The sequence below is a fragment of the Typopeltis vanoorti genome, chromosome 12 (assembly GCF_054136105.1).
Source record: "Typopeltis vanoorti isolate ZY-2024b chromosome 12, IOZ_Tvanoo_1.0, whole genome shotgun sequence".
In the NCBI taxonomy this organism is placed as follows: Eukaryota; Metazoa; Arthropoda; class Arachnida; order Uropygi; family Thelyphonidae; genus Typopeltis; species Typopeltis vanoorti.
Genome location: NC_143560.1, coordinates 55,652,022 through 55,676,173, shown reverse-complemented (window position 1 = coordinate 55,676,173; position 24,152 = coordinate 55,652,022). Strand labels below are relative to the sequence as shown.

The window sequence follows — 24,152 nt, the reverse complement described above, 5'->3', positions numbered from 1 at the left end:
TGCTCAAAAGAACATTCTTCATGAAGGATGAATACAAGCTGACAGGACAAAAAGTATTCAATCCTTATGTCAGTAGTTATTTCATCATAACATCTAATATGTGCATTGGAAATGAATGCCTAGAGAGACTTAAAAGTGCAGCTGCTCCTTATCTGTCATTTCTCAGATATTGAATATGATTGTCTTGACTCTCAGTGATTTTTAATAGTAATAAAAAAAAGAGTAACTTGTGAGTTTTTTCATAATTAATTTGTAAATCAATTATTTTATGCCAACAGCACATTGTTATCTTCAGATTAAGAACTTTGTTGATAATGCACCAGCTGACAGCTTTGATCTTAAGTATTCTCCATGATTCATTAAACTGAAATTTTTTCTCCCAAAGGCTATGTCATTAATTTATTAATAAATCAGTATGCCATTGGAAACTTATTAACAAGTGCCATTAGCTCATGTTCAGTGTTTTAGCAAACACAAGCTGACACTAAAAGAATTCTGGGAGAGGTATCAGAGTAGTGTAGATAACACAGGTATGTGTAAAAGAGCATAAGCCAGAGGTCCCAAATGGAAAAATGAGGCAACAAATCTTGTCCAATTTTGAAAGATTTAAACACTCAAAATAATTGGCACAGCTTGGAACAGTAATTCTTGGCCTTAGTATGACATCAGAGGTGGATGAACTTATCCAGTCTCATTCCAAAGACAACTTTTGAAGAAGAAATCCTTGACCTCAGTTGTATCAGAAATTGAATACACTATACAGAGACTACAAAAGAACTCAGTGCAAAATCTGAAGAAAATTGAAATAGGCAAACTGAACTCGTCTTCATATGATCATGACAGCATTTGTGGCATATTTAGAAATTGATTCTTTAAGAACATGACTTACTCCAAACCTCAGAAGAATGTCAAGAATCTATATTGTTCACATGAAGCATCTAAAAAAGCTGTTTTTCAGATGCTTACTGTTTGATGCACATGGATAACAGGAAAGTTCCCTGGTTTTCTAACTCAAAAGAAAGTATGAAAATAAACTTTGAATAAAATGGGCCTTTCTCTTAAAGGTAATGCCTCTTATTGAAGGAATGACATTTTTATTCCTAAAGAAATAAAAATTTCATGCCTTCACAGAATGAATAGCCCTGTGAATGTGGCATTTATATCCAAAGTGCTAGGTTCTGAAGCAAGACTAAGTGCTGCTGACTAGAATTTTTTTATATGCTTTTCTATGAACAGTTCCCAAGTTAGCCGATCTGCAGCATGGGCAAAGGATTTTTCCCCTTCTCCTGAAAACTTTGATTTTTTTTTTCATTTCATAAACTCCAGAATATCGAAGGTTTAACCCACACTATTTCATACAATAATATATTGCATTGTGTACGAATGTCTGCAGTACTCTCCTCATCAAATGCCATTTGATATTAATGATAGTTTGGGCCAGCTATCTCTGATTTTGGCTAAGAGTGGAAGTTGATTACCCCTCAGTCTCCAAAAGGTAGATAGGGCTAAAATGGCCTCATCTACTCCCTTTGGGAATAAACGGTGTTAGTGGAATGGATCTGTTTGAGTTAATAAACTGATTCTTTAGATGTTTTTTATTTACAAATTATTTTCCCCTCCCAGTTAATCACAGTAAGCAGACATCCACTCTCTTAGCAAATGAATTTAAAACTGAGCTCATTAACCTTGCCAATTTTACACAACCAGTTACCTCTGTTGTAATATCTCTGAAATTCTCGGAATTCACTATATAAATTAATTGTTGGAAACATCTTTCAAGAAAGGCTGAATTTTGGGGTCAAAGTAATCACTGCTTATCAGACTTATCTTAAGTAGTCTGATAAATTTCATTGAAGACTACCTTCATAAATGACGATTGGAAAAGCGAATCAACTCTGAAAAATATTAACAAAGCAGCCTTACATACGAAGGGGGATTATTTTCTTGAAAGCTGTGCTGTTCATCACTTTTTGAAAAATCAGTTTTATTATTATTGTACAGGTATCTTAATGGAGTCAGAAGACTCATTCATTGTAAGTGAACCACACTATTTCCCTTTAAATCCATTCACTGTCAGCACATGTGTGAGGGGTTGACACCTGTCTTGACATATTTTTTTAATACGAATCTTGCACTCAGTCAAGTCCCTAAGGAGAGGAAGGCAAGATTGTGCCATGTCATAAAGAAGGTGATCGAACTCAAGTATCCAACTATAGGCCTATCTGTGTGTCAGGTGTTGTGGTTAAGTTGTTGGAGAAGCTTGTGAGAACTAGGATCCAGAGTTGGGTTGACAGCAATGGTATTATCTTTGGACAGCATGGATTTGCTAAAGGGAGGTCATTTTCACTCTTGAAAATTTTCTAGTATGGTTCTGTCACTGCTTGGTTCATTTAAGTCTTTCAATATAATTACTCCAGATATCTAGGATATCCTTACCTTCAGTTTTCATGTCACCTTTATCACCTTTGATTCCTTTTACAGAAATCTCTTTCCTCCACTTCTAAGCTTCCTCAATAGCCTCCAGAACATTTTGCCGCCTTCCTGGTATATTCTATATTCTTACTCAAGTCTTCCCATGACTTTTGTTTAGCTTAGCTCTCTTACATTTTTCTTGGTATTCTTTTAGGTCATCTGCCGACTTATTTTCTAGGAACTTTTGGTATGCTTTCTTCTTTTCCAGCACTGATTCTTTAACTTCTTGTGCACCATGGTATTCTTATTTTTCTATCCTTGCAGACAAGTTCATCACATATGGGCTGAATCAATGTCTTCTCCAGAGTTTGCCACCAAGACTCCAAGGTTTGGTTCTTGTTTTCAATTTGTTTCATTTTTTCTTCAATAATGTTTGTATAGTGAAATCTACAATTTACTTTTAAAAGCTGCTCAACTTTAATTCTTTTTAAAACTTTCTTACATACCGTTCTTTTCAATGTGATATTCATTTTTATTCTGCTTAGTACTAAGTAATGGTTACTTCCAATTTCAAATCCTCATACACTCATGTATCATGAACGAGCATCAAACATGATGATATCACTATCAACAATGATGTAGTCAGAGTTTTCTTATTTCTTGTGTCTTTTCTCCACATGAACTCGTACACATCTTTATGTTGAAACATGGTTAATACTGTAGAGTTTGTTTTCAAGCAGTAAATTTACTTTACTTAGCATAGCCATTTTTAGGATAGTTCATGCATGCTTTGCAAGTTCTTACTAATAATGTGTTTCATATTTGATTGTGATGCACTCTGTGACAACCTCTTATCAGTGTCATGTACAACACATGATCATAGCTCAGATGATGGGTTGTGTGGTGCTGGGTGTCCTCTTATGAGTATGGACTTCTCTGGGAGTATCACATAATATATTACATGAGACTAGATGAAAGGCTGAAGTCTTATTTCTCTAACTGGAAACAAAAAGCTTTTCTACACGTGGACATTTTTTAAATTACATTTCGGAAAATTATGGAGACAACTACTGTGTTTGAGTAAAACTTTAGTTTAATATATAAACCAAAATCTACGTTCGACCTTTATATCAAGGTCATCTTCTGGAGCATATATACTATATACAGAGAAACACGCAGCACTACAATCTACATGGTTTGTTAAAGTTACTGACCAACTGTTACAACAATTAACGGCCTGACCTCTGGTGAAAAAAAAAAACTTACATCAATGCTAGAGTCCTGTTATTAATATTATCTATTGGTTGTAAAATTGCATTGGGAGCAACAAGTCTATATACAGGGTGTTCGGGATAAATTTGACATATTTATAATTAATTATATTTTTCCGTAAGTTACATGTATTAACACACACTTCTCTTCATTTAAAAGTTTGGACCCTTCTTCATTCATATACAAGATGTCAGAAAGGATGGATAGCTGGAACCCACCTGAATCATGGAAGAGAATAACTTGTATCATGATGATTCGTGCCCGCCATCAAAATAAGGATATTACGACTGCTGCCCAATGCTCCCTGAATACAGTAAAAACAATCAGGCATGAACTAGAGACTTGCAATGGTGACTACGAGGATATAGCAAGAAGAAAGATCCCTAGCAGACGATCTGATTGCGTTCGTACAGCAGAATTCCTCGCAAATCTGCAGGAACAGGTGTTGAAGAACCCTGGCATTGGAATTCGGGCTTTGTTCGTGGAGTTGCTAACTGTAGTCAAGCCCTGGATAACAAGGGTAGCCAATGGTAGGCCGTATGTATGGCAGCAGGATTCGGCCCCTTGCCACACCTCTGGGAAAAGTCAAAAATGGTTGTCTGAAAATTTCTACGACTTCACCAGTCCAAATGTTTGGCCTCCAAACTCCCCAGACCTTAACCCCATGGATTATTTTGTATGGGGCGCAGTTGAAAAAGACACCAATCGCACTTCCAGTAATACAAAAGCCCAGTTAATGGATAAAATTAAAACAGTTTTTGCGGCTCTTCCCAGGGAGACTGTAGCATCAGCTTGTTCGAGGTTCCGAAGCAGAATTGAAGCTGTGATCGATGCTAATGGTGGTTATTGAGTAAATCTTGTTGATAGTATTGTAATTAACTCTGCCTGTAATGTTTTTTTGTCAATTCATTAAATTTAATAGATACAAAGAAGATTTTCTTTTTCCTTACGAAACTGTCAAATTTATCCCGAACACCCTGTATATATATGATTATACATATAAACCTTATACATATTATATATATTATACATATAAACAAATGATGGGTGCTTAAGGGTCAAAGCTGTATAACTGAGAGAAGACCTCCACATAGCCTTCAAAGGAATGCGGAGAACTGATCAGGGCTTCTGACCTAATGTCCAATCCTCACCTTCTCGTGGTGCACCCTGTTGGGTATCTACCTGGATAATGAACGAATATGGGCTGGCAATTTGGGATTTAGCCGACCAAATTCTATTCTTATTGGTTAAACCAAAATAAAAAAAAAAAAAAAAAAATGATGTACATTTTTTACAAAATACAAAATGATGGTACAACATGACAAAATTTCATGCTGGCTGGGGCGACGCCCGGTTAAACAAGCCTGCCCCGTTGTTTTCACCAGGGAAACAGTGAAAAGTCAGCTACTGGAACAAATCTGAAAGCACACCCCAACTCAGCATCATCAGAGTTAAAGATCGCTACTATCAACATAAGAAGCTTGAATGGCAAAGAAATGGAGCTAGATGAGGAATTAAATAAGTACCAGATCGACATAATATGGGTGACTGAAACAAAAAAGACAAAACTGAGATCTTTCTGAGCAATAAATACAAAATCTTATGTTTAGGCAAAGACAATCAAGGAAAAGAAGGAGTAGCCATAGTATTCAACACAAAATACAAGGCTCATCTTCTTGAATGGCAGGCAGTGTCAAGTAGAGTGATGTGGGCAAATATCAGAATGGGGAATTGGACAATGAGACTTATTTGTACCTATGGTCCCACAGAAGGTTCTACTAAAGTAGAAGTGGAGGGATTTTTTAATGCTTTAGAGAAAGCAACTGACACAATGAAAAAGGAAAAGTTGGTCCTTGTTGGGGATCTAAATAGCAGAGTAAGAAATGATTGTCAGACATACAAAAATATTTTGGGAAAATTTTGAGAAAAGAGCAAAGCTAATAATAATGGCAAATACCTGTTGGATTTCTGCTCAGGACATGGACTGGTTATTACTAACACCATGTTCCAACATAAAAATGTGCACAAATTCACATGGAGAGAAGAGGCAAGGAATAAGAAGTCTCATTGACTGTTATTGTTGATAGTGATGTTTTCTCCCTGGTGCAGGACACCAGAGTGTACAGAGGATTTGAAATTGGAAGCGATCACTATTTAGTCTTGAGCAGGATAAAATTGAATTTCATATTGAAAAGAATAACATGTAAAAAAATTTTAAAGTGAATAAAAGTTGAGCAGCTCTCAGATGTGAACTGTAGACTAAAATACACAAAGATTATTGAAGAAAAAATGAAAGAGTTTGAGAACAGGAACCAAACCTTGGAGATTCAGTGGCAAGCCTTGAAGAAAACCCTGATTGATTCAGCCAGAGAGGCATGCAGTGAGGTTGTCTGCAAGAATAGAAAAATCAGAACTCCATGTTGGACACAGGAAGTTAAAGAGGCAGTGAAGGAAAAGAAAGCATATCAAAAGTTCCTGGCAAATAAGTCAGCTTGTGCTCTTAGAGAATACAGGGACAAATGCAAGAATGCTAAACACTGTAAAACTAGCTAAAGAGTATAGAAAATAAATATCAAGAAGGTGGCAAGATATTCTGCAGGCTATCGTAAAAGCTCAGAAATGAAGGAAAGAGTGCTGTAAAAGGAATTAGAGATAATAAAAGTGATATGAAAACAGGAGAAAAAGATATCCTGGAAGTATGGAGTAATTACTTCGAAAAATTACTAAATGAAACAAGCAGTGATAGCACAGTAGTAAAAAATATTCAACAGGCACACAGTCAGGGGGAGACCACACTCCTACCAGGCACATCCTCCGGGTGGCAGATGGGGGAAACCCAAATGGGTTGCTCTGAATAAAGAATAGAGCCGTGGACCAAAGGATGTAGCAGAGGCATGGCAAGCTGGCTACATTATGCCAGTAACTTTCATGAGCAGGAGAAAGTCTACAAACCGAGATAGTGCTACTGCGTACGGGACAACCGACGCTTACTCAAAGACCACATAGAGTAGGTGAGAAATCAGCAACGTGGGTGGCCAAGGATGTGAAACATGTAGCCACCCTCAACATAAGATCACTATACCGACCTGGAAAATTGCAATTAGTTCAGGAAAATTTAAAAAGACCGAAATGGAGTATTTTAGGTTTATCAGAGACACATTGGTGCAGAGATGGATTCATGGATTTACTAGAAGAAAGACTGTACTTCTCAGGAAGAAAAGATAACATACACAGAGAAGGAGTTGCATTATTAAGTGAAAAGAAACTTACACACTCAGTAATTGAAATAAACCCAGTGTCTTCTAGAATAATAACAGCCAAACTTCAAGCAAAAGAAAAAGGTCAAACAATTAAAATAATCCAAATATATGCACCAGACAGTAACCATTCAGAGGAAGAAATAGAAAATTTCTATGAAGAACTACAACAGGAAATAGATAATCCCAAAAATAGAGAACTCATAATAGTGATGGGAGATTTTAATGCTAAAATAGGACAGTTCACAGCAGACAAAAAAAGATGTGATGGGGAAATTTGGATACGGAGAGATTAGCAACAGAGGAGAACAATTACTCCACTTCTGTAAAGCAAACGATCTAATGATTACAAACACATTGTTCTATCAATGCCCTAATAATAAATATACATGGACATCCCCCAGATGGTAATATAAAGAACTGCATAGACTATATCATCATAAACAAACAATGGAAAAGATCAGTAAATGATGTATGAACATTAAGAAGTTTTGATTTTGACACGAAACATTAACTGCCAAAGGGAAGATAAAATTCAACAGGAAAAATAATGTCAGAAAAGAAGAAAACATCATCCTATCAAAACTAAAAGATAGCTCAAGCAGAAGTCGATTTTTAGAACAGATGTGCTTGAAATTAAAACCCTCCATCTTCCAGAACAGCAGAAAATACTGGGAAGAAGGAAAAGAAACAGTGTTATCAATTGCAAAAGACACTCTAGGTTCCAAATCCAAAATAAACAAACAGTGGATAACCCAAGAAATCATAGCTACCATAGAAGAGAAAAGAGAGGCCAAGATACTTGTCAACCAACAAAACAATGAAGAGAATAGAGAAAAATACAGAGCACTAAAAAATAAAGTTGATAACATATGCAAAAAAGCCAAAGAAAAATGGTTACAAGAAAAAGCTAAGAAATGCCAAGAAGCATACCAACAAAACAACCTAAAAGTCTTCCATGATACTGTAAGAGAAATTACAAAGGAATTCTCAGCAAAAGCAGTAACAATGATAAACAACAAGATGACTGAAACCGGGAATATTGAATATGTAAGAAAAATCTGGTCAAACCATTTTAAGACTATCTTCCACCAAGGAAACAAAACTACAATGCCAACAATAGAAGAAAATAATGATCACCCAAAAATTTTACAAGAAGAAGTTAGATATGCAATAAAACAGATGAAAAACAATAAAGCACCAGGCATTGATACTATCCCTACTGAACTATGGTCTATGAGGCAGCATATCAATAGAATATTTAACAGCTCTATTCAATAAAATACTACAAACAGGAGAGATCCCAGATGACTGGAAAATTGGAAAGATCATCCCAATATACAAGAAAGGAGACAAAAGAGACTGCAGAAATTACACACCAATCAATTTACTCCCTCACACCTATAAAATATTCATAAGAATTATACAAAATAGATTAAAAAACACTTACAAAGAAATGATAGGCATAGAACAAGCTGGTTTCCGAGGAAACTATTCGAAAATAGACCAAATTTTCACATAGCACCAACTAGCAGAGCTCAGCTGGGAAGACCATAAAGAACTATATTGTTTTGTGGACTTTAAACAAGCTTTCGATAACATCAACAGAGAAATCCTTCTTAAAATTCTACTAGAAAAAGCAATAGACAAATATATAATACAGTTTCTGATAAAATATTACTCTAAGACAAATGCAATAATTAAAAAGGACACACTCAAAACGGAACCCATAGAGATCCAAAAAGGAGTAATGCAAGGATGCCAATTATCCCCATGCCTATTCAATATATATCTAGTAGAAGCTGTAAAGAAGGCAATAGACAATGAGCCTGGAATCAATGTCAATGGTTTAAACATAAATAATATCAAATATGCAATTGATCTCGTCCTTCTTGCAAGAACCCCAAATGAACTACAAAAGTTGATCAACAAGCTAAACGATACCTGTAAAACATATGACATGACAATAAATATACAAAAGACAAAAGTGATGAAAATAGGGAGGAACAGAACTACCATCTCAGCCACCCTAAACGGAGAACAAATAGAACAAGTAGACAACTTCATATACCTTGGATCAAAACTAACAGAAACAATAGATGAACTCAAAACAATCAAACACAGAATAGCGATAGGATGGACCACGATGGGAAAATTAGAGAAAATCTGGAAAACAAACAAGATATCTAAGCAAGCCAAAATCAAATTATATGAAGCAATAATTATACCAACAGTCATCTACGGAGCAGAAGCGTGGACAGTTAAAAAAAAGAGAGGAGAAAAAACTGCTGGCATTTGAAATGAAATGCTTAAGAAAAATAAATAGAACAAGTTGGATAGGAAAGAAAACAAACATCCCAGTCAGACAAGAACTATTGTATAAAAAGACAATAGAAAAAATTAGAAAACAATTGAGATGGTTTGGACACACTGTACGCAGACAGACTTCCTAACGTCCTAATCAATACTTTTCCAACTGAAAAAAGAAGACCCGGAAGACCAAGAATTACCTGGCTGAAATTAATAAAGAACATTTCGGGATGCAGAACATATAAGGAACTTTTTCGAACAGCAAGGAATAGAGAAGACTCAACCCGTCTTAGACAGAAGAGAAGAAGAATATAGTCAGAATACATATCCATACATGAAGTAAAAAAAAGCCATTAAAGGCGGCATGAAATGTGGAAAGGCAGTAGGAGTAGATGATATTCGACCAGAAATGCTGAAGTATGGTATAAAAGTATAAAAGTCTTACAGTGGCTGCACTGCATAGTTCAAAAGGCCTGGACAGAGGGATGAATTCCCAATGATTGGAGTAGAGCTCTCATAGTACCCATATATAGAAAGGGAAATAAAACTGAATGTGAGAATTACAGAGGTATTTCCCTACTGAGTGTTCCTGGCAAGATTTATGCAAGTGTACTTGAGAAACGGTTGAGAAGAATTGTGGAAGAAAAGCTTGGTGAAGAACAAGCTGAATTCAGGCCAAATAGAGGTTGTCAGGATCAGATCTTCACTTTACGACAAATAGTTGAGAAAGCATGGGAATATAACAAAGATCTGTATTTAAATTTTGTTGATCTGGAAAAGGCATATGACAAGGTGCCAAGAGAGAAGCTATTCAATACACTATAGTTATATGGTGTCAATAGGACATTATATCAAGCAATACTCAGTCTTTATTTGAGTTGTAAGTCAGCAGTTAGAATTGAAGGAAGTACAGGAAGATGGTTTAATGTTAAATCTGGTGTGAGACAAGGATGTACATTATCCCCTCTGTTATTCATTATCTATGTGGATCACATTATGAAGGAAAAGTGGTATTAAACATGATATCAGAATTGGAGATGTTAATGTCAGCTCTTTGCTTCATGAGGATGATGTTATACTTCTAAATAAATCCGCTACAAGATTCTCTAACTAAATTGAATAACTGTTGTAATAGATATGGTATGAAGGTCAGCAATAAAAAGACAAAGACAATGAAAATAGGTAGAATCGTTGAAAATGTCAACTGTTGTGAATGGAGAACCTGTGGAAGAAGTAAAACATTTCAGCTATTTAGGCATGATTTTTACTGAAGATGGTAAATTAAACATAGAAATAGACAACAGAATCAGCAAAGCTGGTATGGTGGGAAGTCAATTGAATAAATTCATATGGGATAAGAGAGAAATTAGTCAGAACACTAAATTAGCTGTATACCAGTTTTAACTTATGGATCTGAAAGCTGGATCAGAAGTAAAACACTTGACCAAAGACTAGAGACCGTAGATATGAGTGTCCTGAGAAAGATTAGAGGCGTTAATAGATGGCATCAATGGCAATATCATGTTAACAACGAGGATATTAGGAAAGAACTTGATATTGTCAGCATCCAGGAATGCATTAGCAGAGCTAATCTCAGGTGGTATGGTCACTTAAACAGAATGGGCAAGGAAAGATAAGCAAAACAAGTGTTCTCTGCCAGGTTGGCAGCAAAACAACCCAGAGGAAGACCAAGATATAGGTGGATCGATACAGTACAAAGTGTCTTAGACGATAGAAATATAAGATCTGATAATGCTGGAGTCTTGACAAGCAACAGACTGATTTGGAGGAAAATTGTAGATAGGAAGTTAGTAATGATGTAAATTTTTCATGTAGTACTATCATATCCTGTACACCCATTGAGGGTACATGTCAGGAATTTGATGATGATGATGATAAACAAATGATTATACATATAAACATACAAACCCAATGATTATACATATACATTCCAACCAGTTGGTATGGGTTAGTTTCCAATACTAGCTGAAGGTTGCCTAGAGTCCTGAAGTATGCTGGATACTAAATATTAAGTAGGCTGAATGTGTGCCATCCAGATTTTTGGCATTGTATATGTATAATTAAAATTAGATGCATATGTACAATATATAACCATTTGTTTATATGTATAATTAAATGCATATGTATAATATATATAATATGTATAATTATATATATATAGACTCATTGTTGCTCCCAATGTAATTTTACAACCAATAGATAATATTAATAACAGGACTTCAGTGTTGATGTAAGTTTTTTTTTTTTTTCACCAGAGGTCAGGCCATTAATTGTTGTAATAGCTGGTCAGTAACTTTAACGACGTAGATTGTAGCGCAGCTTGTTTCTGTGCATATAGTATATATGCTCCAGAAGATGACCTTATATAAAGGTCGAAACGTTGAATGTGGATTTTGATTTATATTAAACTAAAGTTTTACTCAAACATGGTAGTTGTCTCCATAATTTTCCAAAATTTATTCAGATCACCGTGTAAGTCTAAAAGAAAGGATTTTTTAAATTATAAACAGATTTCTTCAGACTGAAAAAAAAAAAACATTTTTGTAAATTTGTTTCCCTTTGAATACATGTTTCACACCATTTTATTAATGTTCCACTGGGAGGATAGCACACAGTGTTAATTCTACACTTTCCCCTATTCTGCAGCAATTTCAGATATAGCAACTATAGGTATGTTTTTTATGTCAATCCTACCCATCCACAAAAGAAGGTACATTTTAGAACACACGCAATTTACAAACAAAAAATAATGGTGATAGATGGTAGTTGTGTGTAGCAGAGCACCCTCCCACAATGACTTTTTGGAGGGGGCAAGTAATAATAAATAATAATAATAATTTGTACTATGAATGGATTAAGGGTGAAATCATGGATCCCCCCTTCCACACACACGTTACTTCAGGTCTCCAATATGCAAAGTGGTGGTCTCTTCTCTCATTGGGTAATAAAATTCATTCACCACCACCACCTTCAGATGCTCACAAATATCCATGTCACAGCCAATATGGATAGACAGCGAGATGCTTGGATTGAAAAATATATACATACACAAAGAACTATATATGCACACAGCTTTCCATTTACCTGATTTAGGACTATTAAAGATGTTAATAAGAATGTAGACAGAAAAAAAATTCTCTAGTTTTTTTATTCAATCATAAAAACCACACAATATGTTATAAAGACATAGAAAAATATGTTAGAAGGCACTTTTACAGGCATAAATTTTTATTATTAGTAACCATTTTTGTAGACGGGCTTCTTTGGTGCAAATATTTATATATGTTTTTGATACACAAAATTAAAGTTACTTGGAATCCCTAGGTTTTTAAATGAGATGCTTTTTATATTTCAATGATCTGAAGTTTTCTAATGTTATCTAACAAATAAGGCCTGTTGAATAAATCTAATTTTAGAATCGCTGGTAGCTCAGTTCAACTACTTAAATTTTAATATTGATTTCATTTAGTTATTTTTCTTATTTCAATTTTCTTTCTTCAGTCTTTTAACACAATAAAAGACTAACATATTTGTTAAACTAGTGGCTTTTTGGATTTATTATGGATTCCAAAATAACTAAATTACCAAGGAATAAAAAAAATTACTGACAAATCAAAAGGATGGATCATACAAAATAAATTAAGGATTTCACAATTATTAAATGCTTTCACATAAGGCACAAATTCAAGATGGCAACATTCAAATGAACAGTCATAAAATTTATCGACATTTCTCCAAATGTTTGATAGTAATGTTTAGATAATATTTAATTTTTTTTTCTCCAGAATATAATCACATACACCATTAATTACTTCTGATTTCCATAAGTGAAATCCTAATACAAAAGAATTTCTGCTTTACAAATTTTTACATAATTCCTGAAACTTCTCAAAAAAATAAATTTTTTACAGAACATCACATTATAAAGCAAGCAAACTGAAAAGTTACATATTTTTGTGAAGAACTACATACGAACACACATTCTTCAAAGTAAAACATTTTATAATTCTCTAAAAATTTAAAATTTATATAATGTCAAACTTGAAAAGGCACTATCATAATTTTAATACACTCACAAACTCTTTGGCCTGCTAAAAAACTGAAATGTATATAACAATTTATTCCAATAAATTGTTATATATCAGTCGCATTGTATTTTATTGCCATATCCAAATGATAGAAGTTATTTTTATTTTTTCCAAAGTGCAAATTTTATAACACTTGCCTTTCAAATGCAGCCATCTATGGTAACTTTGCATCTCACCTGGTACACATATATATAAAAAAAAAAAAAACATTACAGAGCATTCTATGCTGAAGATATCATAATTACTTATATCTAATTATAATGAAGAACCATCATAATTCTTTAGATATTTATTGCACTTCATAAGATTACATCAAAGCCTGCAATCTTATATTTACTATACTGGGCAAATGCACCTTCAATTTTATTTGTAAAAATAAATAAATTGCTAGCCCACCAGGGTACTACATTGTACATACACAAAAATGATATTTTTATCAGCTTTCAAAGCTACAGTATACATACAACCACTCTACCTCCTGCTAACTTTGAGAATATAATTCAAAAGAATGATTTCTGTGATTCAATAAGGAACATTTTTTCCAGGTCTTGTTGTTTATATATATCATCAAATCTGAAAAGTATGAACACCCACCAGGGGTTGTTGTTCTAAATTTTAATTTTATATTTTATAAAATTAAAATGCAAAAAATATTATACGAAGAAAAAAAAAGTCAAGGATAGAGAATTGGAAAATAACAATGCAGTTTGTAGTCATATTAAACAAAATGTCCCACTGTTTTGTTGCTTGCGCAGTAATATTTGTAATGTAAGAAGGAATAGTTTATATTACCAATTTGAACTTTGGCACGAAGTAGAGTGATTAACATCATTCCAGAAATTGTCACATTTTATTTCTTTGCAATTGCAGCTTCCAATTTCTGCTGAATATTACTGAAGGAATCCACTCCCATATAATCAACCTGCCCTCTTTCCCATGCAAACTGCCTGGCTTCTGTGAACTGTGAAGAACCTGGCTGCTGCTGTTGCTGCTGTTCTTCAAATCTTCCTGGTTCAAGAGACATTTGTGCCATTTTAGCCAGTTCTCCAGCAAAACCAGCCTAAAAATATCAAAGAAAATAAAATCAAACATTCATTTATTCATTTTATTTTAACAAGGTAATTTAAATCAATATACACACCAGTTAATTTTACAGACTTTGGTGGAGAAAGCCTTTGTTTTGCTAGTGAGGGGCATTTGAATTCAATTGTGATATTGACACCTGTGAAAATTTTTTCGAAAAACCTAAACAATAGCTGATTTTTTTCATCTTATGTGAAACCACCACTACCTTACTTAATGAAAGCATGAAGTGAAAAAAAAAAAAAAAAAAGAGAGGTGACAGTGATGTAATCTATACTACACTGCTTTTGAGTCTTCCATACTTTGGCTGATACTATATTGATATATACGAGATAATAGAAAGATGCCTCCCCACCCTTGTGAACAAGCATGCCAATGAGCTCTTTAACCCGCCATTAGTAAGGTGAGGTGTCACAGACCCCAAAGATTTTAAATCGCCTATGTTACATTTTCCCACCTCACCAGTGTCAGGTTAATATTAGCCTGAATTCTCTGCTACTAACTTTTATACTGAATCTGGCTGCAAGTCTCAAAAGAGGATTTATTTCCTTTCTTAGAAAAAAACTTGTCACCTGTTGTTACCATGGCTGGAAAGACATGAATTCAAATCTTGTCTAAGATGCAAATACTTTTTTAGGATTTTCAAGCTGAAGATGAGTTAGCCACTCTCATCCAAGAGTGGAAGGGTTTTTCTTCCAAGAATAGGTTTGCACCTTAATGGACTGGAAGTATTATGGATTATTATTACTATTTAGTGGCTTAATAAAATGTAAGGTATTAATAACAGATAAATTTTATATTGCTAATATTGACCTGGTAAAGGAAACAGCAGTAAATAGAATAGGTGGATTTCTTAGTTAATTCATGGCAGCTTTTTAAAGCAAAACATTTTTTTCATATCACACCAGCACATGAGAGGCAGAAGTCACAAGGCCTATAGCAAATAAATGTAAATGCTGTATGTTGGCTGGATCAAGAGCAAAGTAATCTGCTGATATTCTTCTTAAACAGCTAGAGGTTGTAATTCTTGAGGAATATTTCACAAGAAAGGCTGTCCCACAGAACTGAGGTAGATGGAATAAAAGATGACTGAGAGTAGATTGCCAGTTCTGCTGAAAAAGAACAGAAGTAAGAGCTGTCATGAAAACATCTGCAAAAGAGACAACAGAAAATGACTATGAGATAGTAGCTGAATAGAATCTCTAAATGAAGGTCATTAATCAACTGAAATGTTCTTATCTGAACTATGCCAAGAAGTCCTGAAGATGTCCTAGGTGCACCACCCCAAATGTCAAAGCAGTATTTCAAGATCGGACAGATTTGAGATTTGTACAGAGTAAGCAACTGGACAGAAGAGAAATAACTTCTTAAACAAAAAAAACTGCCAACTTTTATGGAAGGAGAAGATCCTATAGAAGTAATGGGATTATGCTAGCAAAGTCTAGGAGTAAGTCAGTCTGAGAAGAGAGCTCTGGTCTTGACTGTTAAGTTGAGCATTATCAAAGGAAAAGAACTAAGGTTCTTTTTGGTGAGAAAAACTGGCAAAACTGTGTTTTGGAAGCATGACTAGGTTGTTATCACCCCAAATAAAGATGGTGCGTAAATCCGTGTTTAGGATACTTATCCTAGATGATCTTGAAGCTTCATTGCATGTTTGAGTATGCATTGCAAAATTTGTCATATGAATAGAATGAGTGAAGAGCACTATCATCAGCAAAACTGTGAATAGTGTCTGAGATTAGTGAGAGCAGGTCAGTTATATGCGAGGGAGAGGGTTGGTTAGGAAATAACAGAGCCCTGAAATGCACCTTCATTAACATGAACATTTTCTAATACACATAGTGAATAACCTGAGACAAAACTGGCAATCCAATCCAATTATAAAGGAAGGAAGACAGACCATAAGATGGAAATTTGCTGAGAAACCCTCAATATCAGACCCTACCAAATGCCACAGAGATGTCAAATACAACACTGACCCAAAGGTCAGTGTTGTAGGCTAAGAGGATCTGCTATGGATCTTGATTGGCAAAATCCATATTAGTGGTTGTTGATTAGCTGACAGTTCTCTAGATGTCAAAGGAATTAACAGTTGATGAGCCTTCTCTATTACTTTAAAAAACACAAAGGTAGAGAAATAGGTTGATGATTGAATGGTAGATGCTTATTACCCTTTTTCAGTACACACACACACACATGCCAACTCTACAATGAAGAGAGAAAACAGAGAAGTGAATGAAAATGAAATGAGTTTGTTAAGAAAAGTATTTGTGAAATGAATCTGGAAGTTTTTGTAGTTAGATCAATCACTGAATGGAAACAGGTTATAGAAACAAAAGATGACATGACAGCTGGTGTGAAAATTAATAAATAAACTTCTGCTAGAACACACGTGTTGAAAATATTATTTTATTAATTATTAATAAAATAACACTTGACGTTTCGACCCCTGTATCGAGTTTCTGCCTCATTCTGTTATATTCATTTGATATCTATTACCTCTACTAATACTACCAACAATTTTGAATTTTTTCAAATTTTCTTTAGTTAATGTTGATTTTTTTTCAGTTCCACTTTTTTTTTTTAAATCAAATAACCACATGACACAAGAGATTGTGAAACCTATAGCACATCGGTGCCTAACAGCAATGTAAATGTCAGAAAAATACCAAGTCCCTACACCGCACCAAAACTTGGTTTGAGAGGAAATTTAAAGAGTACTGTGAAATGCTCAAACATAACCCAAATCTCAACAAAAATGATGGCCTAACCATTCCAATAAGGTGGAGGACCCATCTACAACCTAAACAAGCTGAAGAAAAATTCCACTACAAAAAGACAACCTGGTGAAGTGTTTGTAACATTCAACAGCAACTGAAGGAAATCATATTATAACAATCAGAACTGTACAAATCCAGAAGAATATTAATACATGAGGACTTTAGCAGTTTAATGTAGTTGTATATATTATTATTATATTTTTAAATTTTATTTATTTATTTATTTTATCACTAGAGGTCAGGCTAGGAAAAAGGATTAATTAACTATGTAGAGTTAGTTTACCGATATACAGGGCTAGAGCATGTAGTTTGGTTCCTTATACGCATGTATCCTTCTGATGATGACCTCGATACAGGGGTCGAAACGTCAAGTGTTATTTTATTAATAATTAGTAAAATAATCTTTTCAACCCGTGTGTTTTTGTGTCACTAAATTTATAAATATGAATGCTGATCACTGTGTAACCTTAAAAGAAAGAATTCTGCTAGAGCAACCAACACTATTAGTATAAGTAATGGATATTTATTATTCACCCATCCTTTTAATAAGATTAATGCCAAGTTGAACCTTTCTTAGACTCTTAAGTTTATTATTAACTCACTTCAAAACTTACTTCACCAAAATAGATCTGGAAATTATTTGCCTTTTACTAGAAGACTTAAATTCAGTGGTAAAATCATTAATTCTATAAACTATGAAATTTGTGGTGTGCCTACTCAGATTCATGTAACTGTAGTACTATTGCAAAATGTGTTTGAGGTTAGTTTGATGTTCATGAGAGGAAAACTGGAATGTTCAGAGCAACTGCCTGGGATTGACTCAGTATTAGAGTGAAAAAAAAAAAAAAGAACAGCAGGTGAGCCACACATGGAGTAATCAGCCCTTTATACCAAGGCCAAACCAATGTGTGTAATGTGAGCTTTCACTGCATAAAGATTGGCTTGGACATATTCACAATCACTCTTCCACCTTTCTTCAACGTTCTCACATTGTTTTTTTTTTTCTACATACATACATATTTATACATAAACACATAACATTAAGATGATTAACACTGCTAAATTATATAAAAGATAAATTAAGCAAGGACAAAAATTTATCCTCGCTAATCATGTAATATAAACATCAAATACCACAAAAATATATCAAAGACTTACACATTCAGTCTTCAACAGTGGTTGTACATTTTGCGTTAATATGTTCCACCAGTGTTGTAAATGTTCTAGTGCATGATAACTCTCACCATGAGGTTCAACACATCCTGTCAAAGTATTGTAATGATGCATCCATGGCTTGACAGCACCAAGAAAATGAACAACTTTCACCATGTGACCAAACCTAGATGATTTTAATAAATAAAATGGAATATATGTTACATGCAAACACAAATATGAATGAGAAAAATCGAGGGGGAAAAAAAAAGATAATTGCATAAATACATTCATTTTTTTGTTGAAAACTTAAATGACAATCATTTCATGACCATCCTGTGGATAGTATTTTATATTACATTATGAATTGCATGTGCACAAAGAGATACTCTCCCTCAAATCATTCCCATCATTCATGTACCAGTAGTGGTACAAATACAAATCTGTGGCATACTGCTGGTTACTATCTTCTCTTTGATTCATCTCCACACTCTCTCTTACTGATGTCAACACCTTCATGTCCATTCCAATTTGCTGCAGCTTGCATAACAAGGTTCTGTGCAGAATCCTATCAACTGCCTTTGCAAAGTCTAGCAATAGCAAAATATAACTGAATTGCCACATTATTGTAGAAAGTGAGTAAATTACTAAAACAAGAATTTCCCCATCAAATTCATGCTGTTCCATATAGGATGTCATATTCCTATTCACCCATTGCTGAATTCTGCATTTAACCAAATTTTCCAATATCTCAACAACCACTCCTGAGATCCGACCAGTAAACTGGTCTATAATTTGCTACTCATGGAATGGGACTATTTTGATCTCTTGTGATCTTGTCTGCTGAGACCTGTAACCTGGCTAAGTAGCCAGATTAGGCGTATTGTCATTTCTCTTGCATTTTTTTCATAATGTATATGATATCAGTCTATGCATTGCCACATCAATCACTGCATTATCTCAACTTGGATGATATATCCTCACAAAGCAATCACTTTGTAACTATAGTATTTCTGCTTCTGCCACCTCTCTTCCATCTGTATTCATTAACATTATCCTTTCATAATCATTCTTCCTTTTACTTTCTACACAGAAAATTAACTCTTTTGAATTGTATTCTCAATCTGATTTTGCATTCTTTACCAAGCTCATCACCCTTCTTGCCTGTGGTGCTAAGTACTGCTCATAATTTTCCTAATCATATCTCTCTTTATATTCCCTCCACAACATTCTCTCTCTCATTTTTTTTTTTTTTTTTTTTTTTTGCAACTCCTACTTGATTATGCTACTCATCCATTTAATGCCTATCTAATTTATTCTCCTAACCCCTTGATATGCAGGAGTCTGTTATTACTTTCCATAATTAGCATCCCTTGATGCTAAATCAAAGATGTCAAGAATTTATCCAAGTGTAAGCAAACAATGTTTGCACATGAAGTATCTTCACAACTGGGCTACTTGTATAGAGAGGTTAAGTACTTCGCATCGGTTGCCTTAGTAACCCTTGAAGATGTTTAAGATGGATTAAACTATAATATAATTTCTTGGTATCTTTAATTTATATTATAACAAAGTGATAAAAAACACTTTCATTGTCTGTCTCTAATCCAGACAATTTTAATAAAGTGTGACACCTTTTGACTACTTGTATATGGGAAATATATAACTTCTGCATTACTTCTGAGTTTACTGTTCTCAGTGATTACGGTCAGGAGTGATTCAAGTTTTTGAATGATCTAAAATATCACTTTAACATATCTCAAAAAAAGTCAAAACTGATCTAGTGGCCCTTCCCATAATGCATAGCATTATGCAGATCTGAAAGGAATACTAAGGCAACTGATGTGAAATACTTATCCTCTCTGTACAAGTAGCACAGTTGTGAAGATACTTCATGTGCAAATATTGTTTGCTTACACTTGGATAAAGGATTAAACCAAGAATATAATTTCTTGGCATCTTTAATTTATAGTATAACCAAGTGAAAAAACTTTCAATCCCTTGACTCATGTGCACTATTAACATCTATCCCCTTAAAATCACCACAGCAATCTGTGGCATAAGAAACTACAGGGGATATAAGCTTAGCCACTTCCTGGTTCAAGACTGCAAGATTGCTCAACACAATTCCAATTAGAGACAAGATGGTCAGTCATCTTGGTTACTGATAAACTGCTATTATCACCAGCTACAATGCTTTTAAACTCTGGATTCTTTCCATCATAATTATCTCTCAATGTTGCTTCCTTCTCCAGTGTGCTCTTTCCTTCTACCAATCTATATCTTCATAGTTGAAATTTCACATGATTAACTCAATGAGCACAGGGCAAGTAATTTGCCTACATTCTGTACTGTTGTAACCTTTGCTGCAGGGCAGTATAACCTTTGCTGTCCTTGCACCAGTAAACCATACATTAATCAATCAAGAAAGATATTTGCAGATACGCATTATCATCTACAACTCCTTCTACCACCTCTTGCTTACAGCAATTATACATTTTGTCCTGTTGGTTACTATCCCATCCTAAACAGCTTCAAACGCACTGCCTCCCACTCCAAACTCACCTTCTTCCTGAATCTCTACTTTTGCTGGCTGCAATTCTACTATCATTAGCAATAAACTTCTCTTCTCCTCTGCCAATTGTGGTCCTTTTATTCTCGCTGAAAATACAATATCTTTTCTATTATTATTACAGGTGACTCCAGGGAGTGCTTAGACTTATCGAGGGAGGCGCTAAACATCATGTCCACACAACTATATGACATTCTCACAGTATCTATCATACCTTGCCTTGAACTCACTCACCGTCATAGCACCCACAACAGACTCTGGCAGCTTATTCCACTCATTTACCACTCTAAAAGTAAAGAACCCAGCTCTAACACCCCTGCTAACCACACTCTTGTCCAGCTTCCATAGGTGTTCCCTAGTTCTCCCGCCACCAGTCCTGATCTCAAAAATATCCTCTGAATTAATCCTATAGAAACCTTTTAGCAATTTGAATGTCTCAATCATATCTCCCCTTTTCTGCCTATCAACTAATTTCTGCAACCCACAAATCTTCAACCTGTTCTCATATGATTCATTCCATAGACCTGCTATTATCTTAGTCACTCGCCTCTGGATCCTCTCCACCTCCTCCCCATCAAGAAGAAACCTAGGTGACCAAATCTGGGCACAGTAGTCGAGATGAGGTCTTATCAAGGCTCGGTACAGAGGTACAATAACTTGCTTGTCTCTGCTTGTCAAGGCATTTTTCAACAACCAACTGAGTTGATGAGCTGATTTAGCTACTTTTGCAATGTGCCCCCTAAACTTCATCTCCCTATCCACCAACACCCCAAATCCCTGGCCTCATCGATCTCCTGGAGTAAAGTTCCACCAATGTGGTATACTGCTGCTAATCTTTTCACCCCAAAATGCATAACCTTACATTTTGTCACATTAAATTGACATCCATTCTCCTTAGCCCAGAGTGCAAGTCTATCCAAGTCGTCCTGCAAGATTTCGACATCTTCTGCATTCACTATTGCCCTACCCAACTTTGCAACATCAGCGAACAAATGAACTGTTCCTCTTAGATCCTTCCCTATATCATTAATGAAAAAATTAAACAGCAGTGGTCCAAGAACAGAACCCTGCAGCACACCACTAGTCACAGGCCGTCTTTTGGACTCTACTCCTGAATAAACTACTCTTTGATATCTCTCCATCAACCATCCACTAACCCTATATCCATTCCCATATGTTGTAGTTTACGGATTAGAATTCCATGCGGTATCCTGTCAAACGCCTTTGCCAGGTCCAGCAGTATCACTAAACCCATTTCCCTTATCCAGTTCAGCCGTCACCTTGTTATAAAACTTGAGCAAATTACTGAGGCATGATCTACCCTTCACAAAGCCATGCAGTCCCCCATACAGTATCTCATTTTCATCAATCCATTCCTGTATTTTTCCCTTGACTACCTTCTCCAAGACCTTGACAATGACTCCTGATATGCTGATCGGTTGGCAATTTGCAACCATGGTCTTGGATCCACCTTTATGCAGTGTAACTATTTTCCCTTCTTTCCACACCTTCAGGACTAAACCAGACCCGAGACTCAGATTAAACAATATGGTCAAGGGCGCTGATAATTCTTTAGCCGATTCACGTAAGACCCGTGCCGGTATACCATCCAATCCTACAGATGTATTCACATTAAGGTTCTGTAATAGGCTATTCACTTCCACTTCATTCATTATAATTCCCATATAAACTAATGGTTCCTTCATTCTTTCAATGTCACCACCTGGATGATATGCTTTTGCAAAGTGCTCGCTCAGTAACTCCACTATATGGACTGATTCAGTGACCTCCTTACCATCATCATTCCTTAAAATCATTTTCCCGTGTACAGTTTTTTTTTCTTGCTTGCATAGCTAGTTTCCTTTTATAATCCGCTTTTGCCTTTTTTTACCACACTCGTTATCCTTCTGGCCTGCACTTTATACCGTTCGTGTGCCTGCAGGTCACCCCTTTCTTTAAATTCCCTCCACAGTTGTTTCTTTTTTTGCAGCTCAAGCTTAATGGTGTTATTCATCCATTTAACCCCTACTTGTTTTACTATTCGGACCCTAGGTATACAATCAGCCATAACCTCCTGTAAATGCTCCTTGACCACTTTCCATGCTCTATCGACATCCAGCCCTTGCAGTTGTACATACCACGGCACTGATCCAAGCAATCTCCTAAGCTTGTCATACTTGCCAGCACGGTAATTTCACATATGCCCTGTCTTAATCGAAAATTCCACACCTTTAGCCACCTCCCAGGTCAAGACCTTATGATCACTCTCACCAATAGGTGGCAACATGGTCATATTCATTACAGTCAAATTCTCAGATGCTATTACCAGGTCAAGCACTCTCACACCCCTAGTATTTTCAATTACATGCTGTCTCAGATAGTTATCCCTTAATAATTGAATAAAATCCATTTCCTTCCTCACGTGTCCTCTCCTCCTTCCAATCAATGTTACCATAGTTGAAATCCCCCATAATAATTACCCTCCTTCCACTCATTTCATCAATTTGTTTATGCATACTATCTCCACCATCTATAGAGCACCCAACTGTATATTTCATTCTGCCAGTCTCAATCTCACCCCAAATAGCCTCAAATCAGCTCTTTTCACTATCCTGCGATACAACTTCAATTCTCCTTGGCTGCAGTTCATCAGTTATCATCTTGCTAACTATATCATCTTCTGACAACCATGTTTCACTAATGCCAATAACCTGTGGCCAGGAAGAGCCAATCAAGGCCAAAAATTCTTCCTTCTTGTTCCTAATACTCCTGGCATTAGTCTACATGAAATGCAGTGATCCGTTTGTCCCATCCCTATCTTGATGCGTTATTCTAAATATCCCGTTCCCATTTTGTGTCCTTAATACTGGCTCGGGTACATTATATACATTCTCACACTCAACTGTCTCACTAGTGTCCATATATCCACTCCCGCCAACTTCTTGGTAGTTCTAGTTTCTCTGGTCTGCACATCCATTTTCACTTCATTCAGCAACACTTTTTCCTGTCTCTGCACACCAAACCCATTCAAATGCAGGCCATCCATTTTGTATAAATCCTTTCGCCCATCAAACTCATTCCACACCACACCGTCTGCATAACCTGCGCATAATGTCATTTGCGATTATGGCCCTCCTTCTAAACTCCTCTCTGTCATACCACGGCAACAGACTCACCATTCTAACTGTCACTCTTTTCTTTCGCT

The 24,152-nt window shown here is 35.4% G+C and overlaps 1 protein-coding gene across 5 annotated transcripts in view; it reads right to left on the bottom strand.

Moving 5' to 3' along the window:
* Positions 1-12,401: 12,401 nt before the first annotated feature.
* Positions 12,402-24,152, bottom strand: part of LOC150100804 (glycogenin-1-like) — a 160,714-nt gene continuing 148,963 nt past the window's right edge. For all 5 annotated transcript variants that reach the window (XM_090402249.1, XM_090402248.1, XM_090402247.1 and 2 more), the window contains exons 6-7: positions 18,382-18,562; positions 12,402-14,420 (exon numbers count right to left, since the gene is read on the bottom strand). In XM_090402249.1, the coding sequence (XP_090258375.1) occupies positions 14,211-14,420; positions 18,382-18,562 (391 nt within the window). In that variant the 3' untranslated portion in view covers positions 12,402-14,210. The remainder of the gene's footprint in view (positions 14,421-18,381; positions 18,563-24,152) is intronic.